This window comes from Haplochromis burtoni, unplaced genomic scaffold, assembly GCF_018398535.1.
Source record: "Haplochromis burtoni strain Fernald_Lab_line unplaced genomic scaffold, NCSU_Asbu1 Contig_120, whole genome shotgun sequence".
Classification (NCBI taxonomy): domain Eukaryota; kingdom Metazoa; phylum Chordata; class Actinopteri; order Cichliformes; family Cichlidae; genus Haplochromis; species Haplochromis burtoni.
Window position 1 is genome coordinate 1,659,048 of NW_024582481.1, and position 19,186 is coordinate 1,678,233.

The window sequence follows — 19,186 nt, forward strand, 5'->3', positions numbered from 1 at the left end:
TGTATATATATATAATATTCTCTAACTGTAACTTCTGTCGGTGCTGTGCTTTTGGAAAACGAATTTCCCAGAGGAACCCACCCGAGGGATTAATAAAGTTCTATCTTATCTTATCTTATCTTATCTTATCTTATCTTATCTTATCTTATCTTATCTTATCTTATCTTATCTTATCTTATCTTATCTTATCTGTATAAGGGGAAGAAGAGAGGAGAGAAGATACACTGTGGAAGACAGCCAGAGATGAGTAATAACTAATGATGAAAGAGTGGTGTGTAAAAACACAATGTGCGAAAAAACGTGAGTGAAGAAGAGACACTCAGTGTATCATAGGAAGCCCTTGCAGGCCAAGGCCTATTGCAGGCTAAGTAAGGGAGAATTCAGGGTCACCTGACCCAGCCCTAACTATAACATAATATATATATTTTTGTGATTTTGCCTGTGTAATACTGGGCTTATTGATGCAGTAGAAATGATTTGCTGTATTCTATAGCCTGTTTTTTTTCCCTCATTCAGCATCCTCTAAGAGCCTCCCCTGCTTGCCTCACCTGCAGAGGCCCAGGAAGCTGGCTGGTCTGGTGCTGAGTGCCTCCTTGTCTTTCTGTTGTGAACTGCACAGGATATGCAGGAAGCCTTGAGGAGGGCCCCGGTGCCAACTGGCCCTCCCTGCCTGCACCAAGGGAAATATCTTTGGGGAGTCCTGGGGAGACCTATGGTGGGTGTACTCTGAGCCATTTTGCAGCTGAATAGAGGCTGAGAAAGTAAACTGTAGACCAGCTCATAGGGCAGATTAGGAGATTTGGCTCTACAAGAGGAAAAATGCATATGAAAATGAAAAAGTGCAAGGCGGAGCATTAACAAAGCTTTAGTGTACTGAGCACCACAATCCTCTGCTGGCTTGTGTGTGTCTGCATGTATGTTTGCAACATTAATATCCCACGGTTGTTCTCATCCATGCAGTATCTGCCTGTGCAAACCCTTTCTGAATCTCCAGCTCTCCCTCCCTCGCCCTCCGTCTGTTGCGCCCTCCCCCTCCCTGCTCTCGCTCTCTCTCTGTGTGAGCGTAGTCTGGGCGCTGAGCCAAGTAGAGTGTGTTTTTTTGAATGAATACCTGATGCGGCTGATGAGGCTGGCTGGGGGAGGAGCTGTGTCAGTGGAGTACTGCGAGAGAAAGAAAGAGGAGGGAGGGAGGGAGAGGGAGAGAGGCAGAAACACACACTGAGTGAGAGAGAGAGAAAGCGAGAGAGAGAGAGAAGCAACCAAGCAGAGAGGGAGCTGGCGGTCTGGTGGCCTTGCATAACACACGTTAGAGCAGCCTTGCACGTAGGTCTTGGTGTGAGCTCTAGAAGTGGGGAACTTCCTTTACCGTCAGCTCGTTGCAGGGGCAGCATACCCTCCAAAAACCGGAATTCAGAGGCAGAGACAGAGAGGGAACGAGAAGGAGGCAGAACAGGAGCAGCTTTACAGCACAGGCTCCAGGAGAGGAGAGCAGCACAAAGGAGAGAAACGGGAAGAGGAGTCCTACTAGGAAACACGTCTCTAACACAGACGCACACGCGCTGACAGGCAGGAAGAATCCTCGGACATGCTCTGCAAGCAGTGGCTGTGGTGAGACTGGTGAGCTATTCTTAGTACTTTAAACAGAGGAGAGGAGGAGGAGGGAGGAGGGGGGGGGGTCTCTCTTTTCTTCTTGATTTGTGGCATAGTAGTATTTTCTGCCCTGCTACTACACTCATGCGCTCTCACTGTCATCCTTAAGCCCCCCAGAGGCTACAGCTACAGCCACAGCATCAGTCCCACTGATCTGATCACAGTCACAACCAGCCGCTGGGACTGAACAGCAGTGACCACGCTCGTTTGCAGGGGTTCTCGCTGAGAAGGGGACGCATGTATGCATGCACCCGTCTGCTGTGTGTCAAGCCGTGATGCAGAACTCTGGAGTCATTGTGAAGACAAACAGCCTGAACCCCAGTGCCTGTTCTTACTGTCTGCTTTAGTCTGCCACACAGTCAAGTCCGCCTCTTAAAGGCACAGGCGGCACTGTTGTACAGAGAAGCGGACAGTAAAATGGCTCTTTTGAATATTAGAAAAAGCAGTACGCTGTATTGATTTTTTTCCCCTGTGCTTGAAGCAGCAGTAGGTGAAGTGAGGTCCTATTTGCGTGCAGCAAATCATAAAACCGAGGCACACATTGTCTTCCACAATACCTCCCCTTTCTGTTTCATGCCAGAGCTCAGATTGATAATGATGTTTTTGTTTTCTATATATAGCCATTTGCTGTGCAGGGTATTCACTAACTGTCTGTGTCTGCTCTAGCAGGTGAGCCATGATGTATAGTCTTGACAACAGGTTCATCACCCCGGGGTCATTGCACTAGCTTTCTGTGTAAATATGTGCCTAGATCTAAAAGATATTGTCATCAAATAATGTCAGTGCCTCTCTGCATAATCTGACTCCAGAGTAATGCTGCTGCTATGAAGCTGTGATCAATGCAAGGAGTAAATAGTAGGTCTGGGAGAAGACTCGGAGCTCTGGCGGAGGAAGTTAAGAGGCGGGGGGACTGGAAGAGCTGGCAACTGCTGCATAAGAGAGGAGATGTAAGTCTGCTCGGGGGGGCCTCTCACCTGGAGACAGCACACAGAAGAGGCTGAATGAAATCACCTCATCCGGACACACACCGCTGCACAAACCTATTTCTGTGGTTTATGTAGCTTTTTGTGAGTGTGTGTGGGAGTATGAAAAAAAGGGAAAGGGTGGCTCCATCACTCAGTCTGAGCTGAAAAGCATCAGTGTGATGAGTGGAACAGAGACAGTTCTGTCCACCCTCTCTCTCTCCCTCTCTGTTGTCATCCCTCCATGCATGTCTTAAAGGTGTCCGTCCCGGTCCGGGAGACTGACTCGGGGATCCCGTGCTGCGTGGCTCGGTGTGACACTCACATCTTGAAAGCTCGCCTTTGTTCTCCATAGTATCGCGTAGGCCTTATGTTTGTTGGTGTCAGTGTTCTAATAATAGGCTGACGGTGGAAAATCTAGAGAGGTTTTGGCTGCTGAGCCGTATGCGCGTGTGTGTATGTGTAACTGTGTGTAGCGAGTACTGTGTCCAGGAAAGGAGAGACAGCTTCCTGTTTTAGTCTGTTGACACTGATGCTGCGTTTTTGTGGCGTTTGAGAATCAAAGCGTGCTGGCTTTGTCTTCCAGTGCTGCTGTGATGATAGGAGGTCCTTGTGCTTCAGATGTGATGTCATTACGGTGTTGACACGGTGTTGCTGAGGTGGGGTTGTTGCCGCCGAGCGATGCCGCACAGTGTCTCTCAGACTATAGCGGCGGCTGCGTCGCCGATCGGGGATCTCTCAGCGAGGCGGGGGCAATGGCGCTCTGATGCTGCAGGCGCTGCTCAATGTGGGTCAGGAGAAGCAGCGTTCTCTGTCTCCTTCTCATTCCCTATTATTCCTCCTTCTTCCCAATTCCTAATCTTCTTTTGTCTCTCCTCTCGCTCCCTCGCCTCCTTCCACATCCTGTCGTTTTGCTTTGCATTTCTCCTTCTCCTTCTCCTCCCCCTCATTCTCCTTCTTTCTTTTTCTGCTTCTGTTTCTATCTCTGCTGTCCCCCCCCCCCTGTTACATCTGGTGGCTCTACTTGTCTGCAAGGCTAGATAAATTGCACAGGGGTTGTTGCTGCTTTTCGAGACAGTGACCTTGCCAAAGCTCGTTTCAGAGGTAGATGTGTTTGAGTAAAAAAGGGACCAAGATCGTCTTCTGTGCATTTTTTCCCCCCTTTTTTTTCTTCCTTCTGTTTTTATGTAACATGTCTGTGGTTGCCTGCTGTAGTAAACCTCGGCCGTAAGATGAAAATACACTTTAGCATTTTCCAATAGTGGAGCTTCTATGAAAGGAATGGAGGAAGAGAAAACGAATGGATGGATGGATGTGTGTGTCATATAGTCCATTTCAGCCATTCCTCTGGCTAATGAACAACTCAGAGTCTTGTGCATTGACCCAGAGATAAGCCTGAAGAAAAAAAAACAATCTCTCAGTAAAAGAAATAAAAGAAACACAAAATATGAGCCAAAATACTGCATGTTATTGTGGTTTGAATTTATGGAATTTGCATTTCCCTCTATGTGCATGTTTTACAGATATCATATCTGCGAGTACAGATGCCTGAATCTAAACTGAACCTTCCACTAGCTACTCACTAACCGACCCCCTACACATCAAACTTTCCTCCCTATTCCTGTGAATAAACACATTGTTTCACTTCTCATTTAACTCAGCTTTCACTCTGCCTGTTGCTAAACCGGGCTGTTACCAAACTCATTCATTGTTTGCTTTCCGTCCTGTATTACATTGAACTTTGATACCCTTTATAAATAAGGTATAGATGAAAAAAAAAAATCAAGGATCTTGCAGAATGTAATACAATCAGATTTCAAATTGTTGAAATCTTGTGTGCATATTGTTTTTGCTTCATTTTCTAAAGTACTCATGATGCCAAGGTCTTAGACTCTTAAAGTAAAGACAAAAACATATGGTCCTCTGGGGCTGTTTCTCTGTGTGCTGCTATCCCTTCACTCTGCCCTGCTTTCTTACACTAGACCCTGGAGCAAGATAACAGCCAATAGCAGTGCACATGAGACTGCACACAGACACGAAAACACGGCAGTTCTGAAAACTCCTGCCTGGTGAAAACATGAGAAACCTTTTCCACATTATGCAAATGGTGACACACAGCATTGCACTGTATTTTCCTGTGTATTGCTCGTGGAAAGGCAGGCTGAGGGTTGAACTATGACTGACGAGTCTTTGTAGATCCTTGCAGATAGTATTTGGAGTCTACTCACAGAGCGTCATGTAGCCTACACAGACTGCACTACGTGTTGTGTTCAAGCACATAGACCGACACGAATTACCTGCAATGCTTACACCAGCTACCACCTAGTGGCAAAACATGGAGCAGCAGCTTCACAAACATGGAAGCAAGGGGGTAGTGGTTTTGTTTTTCTTGTTTCAACCTCTGCAAAGCATTTTGAAAATATGTTTAATAATCGCTGCCTGAGCAGACTGGGATATTTCTACAGTGCCATTAGACGAATGAGATTTAATTCTAATTTCAGTTTATTTGTTTAGCACAAATGCTGATGTTAGCTTCTCTCTGCCTTCAGATTCCCATTGACATTGTGGAAGAGACGGATCAATCAGAGATGATACCTCATGAAGTCTTTGGGGCTCATTTTGTGAGCAGGAATGGCTCCGTCTTCTCCGGTGTGAGACCCTGAACAGTGACAACAAACAACAGAGGCAGAGTCACCAAGCCCAGAGAGGCTGGCCCTGCATATAACCACTGAAGGGAGGTGAGACAGAGAGAAAGTAGCCTCAGAGGGACCTAGAAGCAGTGCCAGGGAATATTAAAACTGCAGCGGCACAATGAAATCTAACCAAGAGCGAAGCAATGGATGCCTTCCTCCTAAGAAGCGTGAGATCCTGGCTATGGAGCAGAGGCCAGTGGTAGTAGCAACAGCAACACCACCTGCTGCAGTTGCGTCTGATAGTCCCCACACAGAAAACCTAGCATGGCTGGCCAGTGTAGCCAGTGAACGCTGCAAATCCAGGGAAGTAGAAAGCCCTAGATGTCCCATCTCCTCTGCTTCCTCCTCTTCTCCCTCTACTTCTATTCCTTCTTCAGCCACACCTATATCTGCCCTACCCTTGGCCTCTCTGCCTGCAGTTTACCCCGCAGCCCTACCCCAGCAAGCTGGAACAATCCAGTTTGCTCAACTGGGACCCAATGTTCAGTTCATCAGCTCTGGGCCCTATGCAGGATACATATCCTCTCATATTATTTCAACAAATGCTAATACTGTGCAAAACAGCTCGACCATAGTCGGACAGCGTCCCCAGCTGGATGGTTACACCACTGCCCTTATCTCGCCCAACACCAAAGGGGAGCAGCAGTTTCAAATAGGCCTCTCCCCCACTGAACTGGCCCCCGTGTCACTCCCAAGCTCTCCTCAAGTCACCAGCCAGTACATCCACCTGGACAGCAGAGCACCTCTGACTGTCAGCGGAAATGCCGTCGCCTCACCTACGGCCCAACTTCAGCTCCACCCTCACACAGCCGTCCTCCCCCAGACGCTTACGCTTGCTCCTTCCCAGCTCGTGGTCCAGTATGCAGATGGTTCTGCTGGAAAGAAACCAGAAGGGCACGCTAAGGCTGTGCTGAATGGGGAAGTGGAGGCAGCCAAACAGGCAAAAGCCACTAGTCAGCCAGCAAACCATCAGCAGGTGCAGAGTTATGAGGCCAGACATATCCTCCTACCTGCTGACTATGGCCAAAACCCTGCAGGACTCCAGACCTCTTTGGTGCTTGTGGCCCAGCCCAACCATGGAGTTGAGCACGAAACTGGCTCAAATAAGATCTCTTTAGTCCAGACTGAGAAAGGAGGGATTTGCTTGGGAAAGCCAGTGTCCAGACCTTCGTCTTTTGCCTCCTTTTCTTCGTCAGAAGTGGTGAAGTCTGTTGCTCCACATACTGTCATCCAGACCACTCTACCCCCTGACGAGATGCCAGCCAGTCTCTACTCTTCCACACAGGCACCGATCATTGGCTATATCACAAGTGCAAACCAGCATACTGTCAGCTACCACGCAGCACTGCCTCCGCACCTGGTCATCCCGAGTGGTCAGTCCCTTCTCATTCCAGTCAGCAGTTCCAATAACTGCACAGAAATGGAGGTTAGTCGTACTGTAAGTGCCCTCACCTCCACTACTACCCCTCAGATATCCACCGCCATGCCTCATGCCTATCTGGCCACAGCCCTGTCCAAGTGTGAGGCACTAGGGCCAGATGGAAATCAACCACCCAACGCAGTTGCACAGGCTCCAGCATTGTCAGTACTGCCTTCAAACCCGATTCCTGCAGTGGTGGCTACTCCCTCCCCGACTCCCACTCCAGTTCCCGCTTCTGTCCCTGCTGCCATCCAGGCCTCCCCCTCGGTTTCCGCTTCCTCCTCTCCTGTGGCGCTTCCTCCTTTCTTCATGCGGGGCTCCATCATCCAGCTGGCCGATGGAGAGCTGAAGCGTGTGGAGGACCTCAAGACAGAGGACTTCATCCAAAGCGCTGAGATTAGCAGCGAGCTCAAGATTGACTCCAGCACCGTGGAGCGTATTGACAATGGTCAAAGTCCTAATGCTGTGGTTATACAGTTTTCTGTAGGAGAGCTCAAAGCCCAGGTAAATGATGTCACCTTCATTTTATTGTTTATTTTTTAAGAGTCTTTGCAATCTCTAGTCTTTGGCACCCCCTGGTGAAAATCTCAAAAGATACATTGGCAGCAAAAATCTGTATTGCTTCCAAACGATGAAATCATGAAATCGTTGACAGCATTTCTGTAACAATCCACCTTTGCTTAAAGCAGCAAAGTACTTTAAGCTGCAGTGTTTCAAAATTCATCCATAATTTAGAAATGAATTAAATTTAAATTAAAAACACTCTTCCTGCTGCGCATCTTTATTTTCCAATCCTCTAACTCGCTGTTTTAGAACAGATGCTAAAAATAGATTTTACACAACACAGCACTATGTTTGAAAGGCTAAAAGTCATTACTTTTATAGATGGGTGAATCTGGGCATGTTACAGTTGTTTTAAAAGCCATATGGACTTCAGCCTGACTGATTCTAGAGTATTAAGGTCAACAAATGACACCACAGCTAAAATAAATAAATAAATAAAATCTAACATAGAAATCCATGCTCAAGTGGAATATGTATGCATATATATATATGTATGTATATATATGTATTATGTATGTGTGTATATTAAAATACGTTATATTGAAAAATGTCACTGATGCTCAGATTTTGACACTTTAAACGAATCATACAGTAGATGTGGCATCACTGTACTCTTTTTAGTTGTTCATTAAGTATGGATTTATGTTAAATATATTATAGAGTGAACAGCTGATGTTTATGCATCATTAACACACACTAAACACAAATTGGTCATGTTTCATTACCGATGCAAATCTACCAATGCCGTTGACTTAGGCAATCAAGCATTTGTTTTTCAGTTGTTTTTTAATTGTCTTTTTAATTGTAAGGTAAGCATTTCAACTTCAGGTCCCTATGACTCAATTTCTTTTCCCCAATTTCTTTTGCCTTTGTCTCTTTCTTAAGTGAATTATTTGCTGCTCTTGTGGCTCTCTTCAATCCAGCTGGCCCAGTAAGCAGTGACAGTTTGACAGTGAGCTACCATCCACCTTACGGGGACCCTGACACTGAAGCAAAAATAGAAACCACCCACTTTAAACTATTTTTTTGGAGTTTTTTTTACTTTTCTTTTATTATTAACATGCTGTATGTATTTGGCTTACGATGGTTTTTGTTTTCCTGTGGTGGACTAGCGACCTGTCCGAGGTATGCCCCACCTCTCACCCCAGAACAGAAAAAATAGACTCCAGTCCCCTTGCAACTTTAAGTTGGATAAGCAGTCCAGAATATAGATGGATCATTGAGGTGGATGCATAGATGGTTAAAGGTTTTCTGTGTGTATTTTGCAGAAATTTGACTGACTCTGTTGTGCTTGTTCTCCTGTCCAGGTGTGTGTGGAGGTGCTGGTGGAGTATCCTTTCTTTGTCTTTGGCCAGGGCTGGTCATCGTGCTGCCCTGACCGGACCACACAGTTGTTTGAGCTGTCCTGTGCTAAGCTCTGTGTGGGGGATGTGTGTGTGTCTCTGACCCTCCGTGGCATGAGGAATGGTTCTCTAACAGACAGCTCAGCTTTGGGGAAAAAGCTAAAGCCTGGCCACCTCTCTGACTCCTGTCACAACATGGATCCCAATCTAAGGAACAGTATGAGTGCAAACTCTGTGGGCAGTAACAACGGTCTTCTCATGAAGGCTTCCAATGGAGACAGACTGGAGAGGCAGCAGGCCACTGGTCCGGGACCAGGAGTAGAGCTACCAGCAGGATTGGGAATACTTCCAGGACAGGCAGAAGGGATCTACAGAGCTGGACCTGTGCTGGCAATCTCTGGGACTGGAGACATAAGACAGGAATCAGTGAAAACAGACATGTCTACTCTGTCTAAACAACAATACAGTGAGACAGAGAGACCTGCAGTCCGCAAGAGACGCTGGTCAGCACCGGAGCGAGACCAGACTGAGAGAGCTGAGGACGAGCCTCCCGTGACTCTGCCCAAACCTTCCTTCCTTCCTCACGAGGTCAAAATCAGCATAGAGGGCCATTCACGTACAGGGAGTGAAAGATGCTTGAACAAAAGAGTAGACTGTTGAGAGAATTTTAAACACCTGCAAGATGCGTTGTGTTTAGTCCCCACCCCCAACCTCCTTCTTGTTTCTCTCTATCCAGACTACTGTAATATAAGACTAAGTTTACGCAGTATTTACATGTTTTCTTTTCTTTCATACAAGTCTGATACATATAATTAAGGACAGCGGAGTACCTTCATAAGTGGTATCACACACAAGATCAGTGCAATCAATGCTGAAAGCAAAAATGAATGCAGAGTGAATGTTGAGTACGAATGGCTGGCACACATCTGAGAGTCATTTGGTTTGCGTGTCACATATCATAAGCTGGCTCTCCGTTGGAGATGGACTTTAAACATGGTGGATGCAGGTCAGTTAACCATTTAACAAGAGCGAGCACAAACCCTGACGTCAGTGTTTAGAAAGTTTGGTTGTGATTCACTGTTAATTTGGTGTGTTGTGGTGCAAGGGAGTCGAAGAGAGACCTTCTGATGTTTTGGTGAGAACGCTCAGTCATAACAACGATAAACTCTGAGTTTTAGTTTTAGTTTTTTTTCATGCCGTTACAAATCCATATGCTACTGCAGGTGGCCTTGTCTGTGTATGTGTGTGTGCGTCACTGAGTGTTTGTGCCTGAGCGTTGGTCTCTGTGTGTGTGACTTTTTTTTTTCCATGTCTGTTAAACAGACCACAGGATTAAAGCGTACATGTTGCTGGAAGCTATGAGCTCAGTTGTTAACCTGTAAATCAAGACTGATAAGGCCTGAATGTAAACCACTCAGTCTGTCCTCAGTACTGACTCGCGTTTGCCACGCCACTAACAAGATAAGGTGACGGCAGCTGCACATAGATGCATTCCTCTGGTAAAGTTCCTTTGTTGACTTTGCCTCAATACCTTGACCTTGAGTTTTAGTCTCATACTTTCAGCGATTGCGTGCTTCACTAAATTACATCTGTCGTTAGCTGTGGCTGCTGTGTACAGTGTTTCAGATCCATACAAACAGAGATAATTCAAGTTTCAGCTAATTCCTGTGTGGATTGAGCCCTAATACTGCAATGCAAAACATAGCTGGCTAACTGCATTAACTAATGAGGCACCCGGAAGACACAGAGCAACATTCATTTGGGGTGTTTTTCAGACAGCCAGGAAGACGTTAAGTCCACTTTATCATACTTTTTAGCTTTTTTTTGTAACCACTTCCTGAAGAGTATATCTGGCGCTTGCTAATCTGCATCACCAGCTAGTTGCTGAGACGCTTGTCTGCTGTTTGGTGCTGGACGAGTACAAGCTAACTGAAATCAGCTGCCAGTAAGAGTGTAGAGAGTATGTTGCAGGCCACAACTGCACAATATTAAACTGAACGATGCTGAACAGCTCTGTGGCTCTCTTATTATTGCAGTGAGCTTGCTTTCATTACAGAATCTATGGCCTTAGATCTATAGTATGTATGTAGTTCACAGCAGCACATGGTTCTTTGGGTTTTTCTGTTAAAAACCTTAAAGGCGGTGTGCCTTTCTTAAGCCCATACATGTATTTCAGAGCACTGCTGTTCCGATTAAAACAGCAAACTTTACTTTCTGACAGTAGATTAGTGGACATGTTATTTCTTTCCTAAAGAAATATCCTACAATTCATACTCAGGAACAATATATGTCTGTGTGCATGTGAGCAGCCAGTGTATGCTGTGTGTGTGAGTGTGTGTACGGCCTGAAACAATGTTGTTTGTCCACAGTCATGTGTACATGTGTGTTTTGACAGCAGCACTTTGATGAAGCGTCCGATTGGAGTGTGGTGGCGGTGTCCCTCCTACTCAGCTACTATGAGATATTATGAGAATAACTGACTGTTTTTCATCGCATCACATGTCCTAAAGGTTTATCACTGAGAGAGAGAGAGAAAGCATTATATAGCGGAGCAGGGAATGTAAACACACATTGGGTAAACTTTATTTTTGATGATTTATAGAGCTACTATTCAGAGAAAGAAAGAGAGAAATGCAGAGTTAACTAGCCAGCTAGTGTTGATCATGTACAGTGCATTGTAATCTAGAAAGTGTACAGTGTGTATTTAACCCTTATGTAGCCTATGTACTGTATGTGCCACGGCACCTCCTTCTTCAATCATTCCATTAATGCACCAAAACCAAGTGGTCCTATCGTTTCCGTCACTTCTGGTATTGATCAAATGTCAATGAATGTGCTATACATCTTCATAATTAGGGCCTCCTCAGACGTAGTTTGATTTGCACACTGCAACGTTACAGTATGTGTGAATATGGACTGCAGTTTCTCATAATAGCCATTGAACTCCTAAAAGGTGTTTATTGTAAACCCAAGTAACCAGACTGTTCTGTTTGTGTTTGACTGCTCAGGCTAAACACTGCCCAGTGACTGTTCTCCAAAGCTACGTGGTCTTATATCCTACTCACTGTTACAAAGCAGAGCTCCTGTTTGATCCATTTCCTTTTCCTAGCCTGGCCCATGTTTGTATTTTCCTAAAGCAAATTATTTTTCAACTGTAAGGACTCCATGACACAGGGAAAAACATATTTGAAATGTCAAGTTAATGTTTAAAGGAAAAAAATTTTTTTTAAAAACTTTTTCTTATTGTCAACAAATCTCTTCGCTGCCCCCTGTCTGTGGCATCAAACTATACTCATTTCTACTGAATAGTTGGTGTTAAAGCTAAATCATAGTTTATATTTCATTGGACATAAATTAGGAACTGAACCATATGAACAAAAGTACCAGACCACTGCACATTGGACCTACAGGAGCTGCTCGGCCACGGAAACCCATGCTATGAAGCTCCACTTTTGAATGTTAGTCACGATTTCCTTTGATTATGAATCGTCATGTTTTTTTCACGTGTTTTTGTTGACAATAAGAGAAACATGTTACCAGTCTTAACGTCAAAAGCCCTGCAGAGTCACACAGTTATTGTTGGTAGTCAGTCCTCTACTCAGCTGTGCGTGCTGTGAATTAAATGGTGTGTATTAATAAAGGTAAATAAAGGTGGACATCATCACACTAACGGGGGCGGAGTTTGTACTTGAAAGGTTAGTCTGCACTTGTAACCACACGTGTAAGCGCTTTACTGCAAGTTCAAGACCTTTGGTTTCCCCCCACAGCAGCCATTATGACACAAAATGACACGTAAACGCAGAAATCACATGAATTATAACGCCGCACCTAAACAGAACAGATGGTTCATTAATGTCAATAATAACTCCTGCTTTTTCCAGCTAATTCATGCCAGAATGGCTGCTGTGAAGTAGGTCTATATCACACTGTTGGAAAGGTTTAGTAATAATATAGATCCAACTCCTTTAACTCTAATTTATATTCTAAAGATGGGCCCCTTAGAATATGTAATTTTCACAGCTGTTCTGTACAATGTTGAATATGGCATATAGGTGCTGCATTGTGGTGATCTATGGAATTGCACTTTGACATATAGGTGTGTGTGTGTGTGTGCGCGTGTGTGTGTGCGTGGGGAGGGGTGAAAGCGTAACTGATAAACACAAGTAATGTACAGCATGTCTGGGAGGAATTGTACGCTACCTGTACAACATCTCAGTGATTTGTAAATAGCCAAAGTCTTCCATTCTAACGTTGGTATGACCTTGTTGCCAGTGGAGAGGAAAAACACTGATCCCCATGTACAGACCTTTAAAGTGACATTTTATTTCTATAAATACTTCATCATTTATTTGACAAGGATACAAGATACCGCTTCACCTAAGATATTTTCTTTTTGCACCAGCTCAAAAACCCAGGAAATAACGGGAGTCAAAGACTAAAAAAAATAAATAAAAAAAGTATTTTGTAATTTGGGTCTGTTTGGATAAATCTTAGCTAAGATAGAGTATGTCCTATATGCGTACATTATGTAGTAAGTATCAATAATGTTCCTTTATTTTGATGGTGTTGATATTTGCTAGTCAGAAAACTGTTAAATCTTTACTCCAAATGTTTGATTTTACATTTGATCAAATATATTCAAAGAAATAAAGAGATGATAAAGAATAAATGCAGCACGTGTCTGTTCATGTTTCCTTTCCACAAGATGTCCTTGCTTACCGTATTGTAAGGGTGAAGGTGGGGAGGGGTGTTTTTGTGTTTGTGAGTGACAGAGGTAGAAGGAAAGGGTCCGTCAGCTGTGTTTTCATGTTCAAATGAGGCTTACCATCTGTGAGAATATGATAAATGTTTCCACTCGAGAGATATCCGATAACGCCTTCGCTTCCACTCTCCTGCTTTGATATTTCTGACAACGATCTTTCGTATTCTGAATAGCAGTCACAGCGCTGCAGAGAAGCTCTTTGAAGATTGTGATTGCCGAAATCTTTGCTAAATAACACAATCCCATTTCGTTTCTTTCTCATAAAACACTAAATAGTGTGGGTTTAGTGTGGCTGCCCATTAAGTCTCAGTTCATATTGAGAACATGCACACATTCATATTAAATGAGCAGATTTACCTCTTGCAGGATATTTTATCAGGAACATCTTCGTGTCCTGAAAACCGAGAACTTGTAGTATATTAAATTTGAAATAGCTGCTCCTTAATGGAGAAACTCCAAGGAGCAACACTACTCTCAACAGATGTTGTCCTCTTCAAGGTAAGGAACTTCAATGAAGAAATCAGCTTTGGAAAAATAAACTGTATACAGAGTGTCTGTACATCAAACTAGTTTCACACCCACTTAAATCTTTATCTTTCTACGTGATAAAGAAATGCTGCTGTAGTAAATGAAAGAAGTCTCTCAGTACGGCTTTTTGGCCTTAAACTGTAAGAAATAAACATGGAAAATGACAGAAATTTATTTTTTTAAAGCCACTGTAAAAACACACATTTCTATATTAGATAAAGGAACAAAACAGGAACTTTCTATAATTTAATTGTTTATTTATTACTTATTTACTTGGTTCGGTATGAGAGGCCATAGGTGAGGTCTTCAGAAAGGACGATGCAAAATGTATGAAAATACATTTAAATATCCAAAGTTTATGCCTTCCTCCACTTTTACCAAAGCCGCCCCGCAGGCCCCTGGACCTTATGTTGGACACCTCTGACACAGAGTGTTGTGAATAACTGTTAATTAACTATAAAGGGGGAGTTGCTTGCATGTTCTCCCCGCACTTTTGTGGGCTGTCTTATGGTACTCTGGCTTCCTCCCACAGACCAAAGACTTGCATGCATTTGGTTAATTAGTGATTCTAAACTGATCGTAGGTGTTAACGTGAGTGAGAACAAATGTCTATATGCGCCCTGTTGAATTGGATAAACGGAGTATTAAAAAAATGGATGGATGAACTATAAAGCCCTTTACATGCCATCATTATCCTCTATGCAGAAAGTGTATGGCAAATGCACGGCACGAGATGGCACTGTGTTTCCTTAGATAACATAGTTTCTTTGCACAGACACTTCTACACTCCACCACCTGGGGGAGCAAGAGTCCTTCCTCTGATTTGGAGACAGTAGACTTAAACACAGACTGAAATACCCAATTTATTTATTATCCTTGGGTGCAAAACTTCTTTAAAACTTTGTAAAGAACTGCAGAGGCTGTCATATTGGGAAATGAACTTGTTAACCTTGCTCCTCTGACAAGGCACAAAGCTATTGTACACAGTCTATCATGTACAAAAGTTCTTTACTGGTTTTCTGTGCACTTTGCAGAAAATACATTTACTATTTCTTTAACTTGTAAGCGGACACGGCAATGTGAAGTTCAGCAATCAATCAGTAATCAAGCAACACTTTATTCTAATAAAACTTCCCAGGCGATACAAAAATCGGAAACAGCTCAAACGTACACGTTAACTTTTAGTTTTTAATTGAGGGAAATGCTGATGTTCTCGCTGCTTTGTTCTGCATGTCTGTGCACTATACAGATAATTAACAAACATTAAACGTACTGTTAAGTAATACACAGTGCACGCAGTAATGTACACCATCTCTGTCTCGGACTGCGTTGCGTTTCTGATACGGACTGTGGCTTTGCAGCAAGTTTTTGAAGTCTTGTCAACCGCTATTTTTTTTTAAACATCCAACATGACAGACAAAACTTTAATTATCAGGACAGCGCTTCAGCCGTGAATATGCGGCCTGTTCCTCGAAGATAAATTCTATACTCACTATAAGAAAATAATAAGTTATTTTGTTCTTACTGGTATCGCTTTGTTCCCCTCCTTTTGATTGTTACGTGTTGGCTTAAATCAGTCTAAAGAAACGCTCCATTCAGCAACAATAATATCACAATTAATCACTTACAGTATGCACACAAACAATGGAAACGTTAAGCTCTAATAAAAATAATGCCAGTGTAAACAAGCTTAAGTATCACACAACTCTCAAATTATTGCACATACATTCATAAATATACAATTCAACTTTGTGCCTTTTCTGTTTATGCATGTGGCTGCATCTCATGTGTGTGTGGGTGTGAACTTGGATAAATTAAATCTGGTGGTGATAGACATCAATAACTGAATGACACAAGTGACACCTATTAGACACGTATGTACAGTACCTGCACACACACCGACTTACACATACACACACTCACAACAGCACTTGTGCATAGATCTAAAGTCTCTTTCTCTGTTACTCAAACAAAAATGTGCAGTAACACATTTAAAGCATTGTTTTGGTAACAAAGTCCAGTCTGTCTTCAGTTCTGGTGCTTCATCGCAATCTATAAACAAAAGACATGTGTGTGTGATGGAGCTTGTTAAGTGTGCTGGTCCAACTTTGCTTTGGTCCCAGTCTGTGTGGAGCTGCAGTTTTCAGTTTGTCCTTTCAGTCCGGTTGATTCACAGAGAGACCTCGAGCCAAGGAATGTCGGTCCCGACTAATACAGATCCCAGATCTGATTTAAGTCATTCAGAAGGTGCGCATCCCTCCTAAACCGCTGTCTTACAACCAGCAGCTGTCACGTCTTATGCATCACCTGTTTGATCAGACGTCAGTTTCTCCTGGTCAGAGATGTCATCATCGGCAGGTGGCCGCGCCCGGTCAAAGAAACCACACTGAGGGAATCACATTAGCCAGTTAGTAGAGTTTTTAATAATTAAACTACCACAAGGAGTTCTGAGGATAGTGGATGATTTATGTACCTTCCACATGGCTAATGTCAGGATGGCCAGGACCAGCAGCCCCAGCAATATGGCCAAGATGATGACCCAGAGTGGAACAGCGAATGATACATCAGGAGTCCCCCATAACACCAGAGTCCCCATCTGCAGGGAAAAAAAACTGTCTATAAATTTTTCCTTATTTCTCGAAGCTTGGCATAAAGACTCATTTTTATTGCTTTTTATCATACCGCGCTTCTGTGCTGAGGCAGCGTGGCGGGTTGGATGCGATAAGGCATCGATGTGACCGCAAAGGACACGGTAGAGTTGAGAATGTAGGGGTCATTACGCCGCTTTAAGATAAAAAAGTTATTATTTTAAAGGTGGCGTGTTACATATCAGACCTTCCTGCTGAGTGAGTTGAGCGATTAAAGTAAAACAAAAAGTTAACAAAAAAAAATCAACTGACCTGCAGGAAAGTGTGCGCCCAGAGTCGCGATCGGATCTTTACCACAGCACTCTGCCCGCGATCCAACCGGCCGACCACACACATTATCTTCAGACAGGAGACATTAGTGCAGTTCTGCATAAGGAGAGGGTTGGTGGAGGGAGAAGAAATATATCAAACACCTGTGAATGGCTAATGAACATTTGGCTTAGTTTGTTTTCTTTAGAGACTTTACAGTTGGCTCACCAAGGTTTTATTGCTGTAATCCTGAGCGGTGCTGATAGATCGTTTGTGGCGGTGAGGAGGACTGCTGGTGTTCCTCAGGAAGCCCAGTAATTCTGGTGTGTCCTGGAGAGTGGAGATCTGAAACAAACGGGAAAATGTTATCAATACTTATTGTTCAAGCAAGTAAAATGATCATTTTACATTTGAAAGAAAAGAAAATTTGATATATGATTCTCCAACTGGCAGATGGCTGCCCCTTCCTGAGCCTGGTTCTGCTGGAGGTTTCTTCCTGTTAAAAGGGAGTTTTTTCTTCTCACACTCACCAAAGCACTTACTCACGGGGTGCCATATGATTGTTAGGATTTTCTCTGTTTTGTCTGTATTATTGTACGGTCTTTGCCTTACAATATAAAGCGCCTTGAGGCAACTGTTGTTGTGATTTGGCGCTACATAACTAAAATTGTCTGCCTTTTTGTATGAAAGGTACCTTGTAAATTAACTTGCCCTGTCTGTTTCAGTGCTTACAGTTTATAGTGCCAATTTAATCGTACTCTAACATGTGTTAGTGTATTCTGTCAGTCCAGACACCTTATTAAAACTCGTTGTTTCACTGCGGCCTTTTTTAGGATTTTCTAAGATGTTTTAGAAGACATAATAATATTACGCAAAACCTCCAGCAGAGGAATAAAAAAAGCAAAATGTTAAGAAATCTCATCGCTGATCTTTTGAAGGGTTGAAAACGATTTAATTTGCTGGTCATACCATGAAGCTGAGAACAGCGAAAAGCAGACACGAGCGAACAACCTGAGACTCTTGAAGTCACAACTCTGAGATTACAGATAAAGAGCCAGAATGGTTTCTCCTCTAGGTGTTTGTCTTCACTGTATAATTACATTTAAACATTTTAAAAACTGGACCAGTTGTGCAGGACATGAAACTACTATGACTCTTACATCAGCTAAGAAAGCAAAGGATAGCAACAACAGGTATGCCTTTATCTTCCTGCAGCTCAGTGATTAGCATCTCTGCCCCAGAGATGGCACTCAGAAAACAAGCCACAGATGCACTGATAACTGATTTACCGACTGTAAGTAACACTGATGTTGAGACGCCAATTACATAGAAGGAATTTGGAGAACATTATGTGAATCTCTTTGCTTGTGCGATCTTGGTATAACACTTCGCAGTCAGGTGAAAGAAGTAACTACTGTAATCAGTCTCCTCAGAGGATCTGACACATGCTGCTGTTTTCATAGATGATTACACATTCACATTTTCAAATAACTCCATGTTTTCTTTTCCAATTATCCTACGCGTGATATCATAGATACTGGAAATGATTCCAGCTCTCATTTCTGCTTGTAAACATAACAATCCATCTTACTTGTATGGAGCCTATTGGGGGGAAAAAAACACACAAAGAACACAAGAATAACGGCAATAAGAGTGAATGGCATAAATGGTGCCATTAAGGGATAGAAAAAGATATAACTAATGGCATGAATAAAAAAATGTACCTAAGCCGGTTTGTATGAGTAGGTGCTGTAAATGATCAGTTAGAAATGCACAATGTGCAAACAGACTCATTCTTATTAAAAGCAAAACACCCACGTCATTCTTGAGACTGTTTTTTGGCTGCATACTTGTATTGCGCACTGTATATTTCATGTTACCTCTAAACCATGCGGGTTAAGGCTGGTGTTTGTCCGGCAGCTCACTGGTCCGTCAGTTTTAATCTCCATGGCATACAGCAGGTTCTCATCGCGGAAGCGAGACGGCCAGCCAACGTGAAGCTCAGCCTCCCCAATGCTGCTGGGACCAGAGTTATGGAGCTGCGGGTGAGAGCGAGGCGGCAGAAAAAACAGCGAGACTTGTCAGTATTCTCCGGCCTCGGTCTCAAGCGGCCAAAGCTCTAATCAGGTTATCATAACTGTGGGATGATGAAACGGGCCACCTGTGTTTTCATAATAATGAAGATAATACTAATGCAGCCTTGAGTCTCTCGGGATTGAAATACAAGACAAGTAAAACCTACACCATCACCAGCTTCATCATTCCATATCTAATTTAGGATGACTGAATTATGAGCTTAAATGAACCATCAATTCAATAAACCCTCTTTTGTACTCGCCCCTTTCTTTGTCTATTGCTCTCTCTCTC

The 19,186-nt window shown here is 43.4% G+C and overlaps 2 protein-coding genes across 4 annotated transcripts in view; one reads left to right on the top strand and one right to left on the bottom strand.

The window, feature by feature from the left end:
* The first annotated feature begins 1,232 nt into the window (after positions 1-1,232).
* Positions 1,233-13,301, top strand: LOC102293118 (ataxin-1). 3 transcript variants are annotated; one of them, XM_005934806.2, is made up of 3 exons: positions 1,233-1,617; positions 5,162-7,229; positions 8,597-13,301. In XM_005934806.2, the coding sequence occupies exons 2-3, from the start codon at positions 5,424-5,426 to the stop codon at positions 9,290-9,292; spliced, it is 2,502 nt and encodes an 833-aa protein (XP_005934868.1). In that variant the 5' UTR covers positions 1,233-1,617; positions 5,162-5,423; the 3' UTR covers positions 9,293-13,301. The 3 variants fall into 3 exon arrangements, with proteins under 3 accessions (XP_005934868.1, XP_005934869.1, XP_005934870.1); XM_005934807.2 differs by having other exon boundaries at positions 1,233-1,608; XM_005934808.3 differs by lacking the exon at positions 1,233-1,617 and adding an exon at positions 1,686-2,597.
* Positions 13,302-15,090: 1,789 nt separating this feature from the next.
* itga8 (integrin, alpha 8) overlaps positions 15,091-19,186 on the bottom strand; it is a 42,001-nt gene continuing 37,905 nt past the window's right edge. Inside the window, exons 25-30 of the mRNA XM_005934805.3 lie at positions 18,700-18,858; positions 17,048-17,164; positions 16,823-16,936; positions 16,605-16,706; positions 16,396-16,518; positions 15,091-16,308 (exon numbers count right to left, since the gene is read on the bottom strand). Of these exons, the coding sequence (XP_005934867.1) occupies positions 16,219-16,308; positions 16,396-16,518; positions 16,605-16,706; positions 16,823-16,936; positions 17,048-17,164; positions 18,700-18,858 (705 nt within the window). The 3' untranslated portion in view covers positions 15,091-16,218. The remainder of the gene's footprint in view (positions 16,309-16,395; positions 16,519-16,604; positions 16,707-16,822; positions 16,937-17,047; positions 17,165-18,699; positions 18,859-19,186) is intronic.

Coding starts and splice junctions, on each gene's coding strand:
- LOC102293118 (XM_005934806.2), top strand. CDS start 5,424: ATGAAATCTAACCAAGAGCGAAGCAATGGATGCCTTCCTCCTAAGAAG. Junction 7,230..8,596: donor TAGGAGAGCTCAAAGCCCAG/GTAAATGATGTC, acceptor TCTCCTGTCCAG/GTGTGTGTGGAGGTGCTGGT.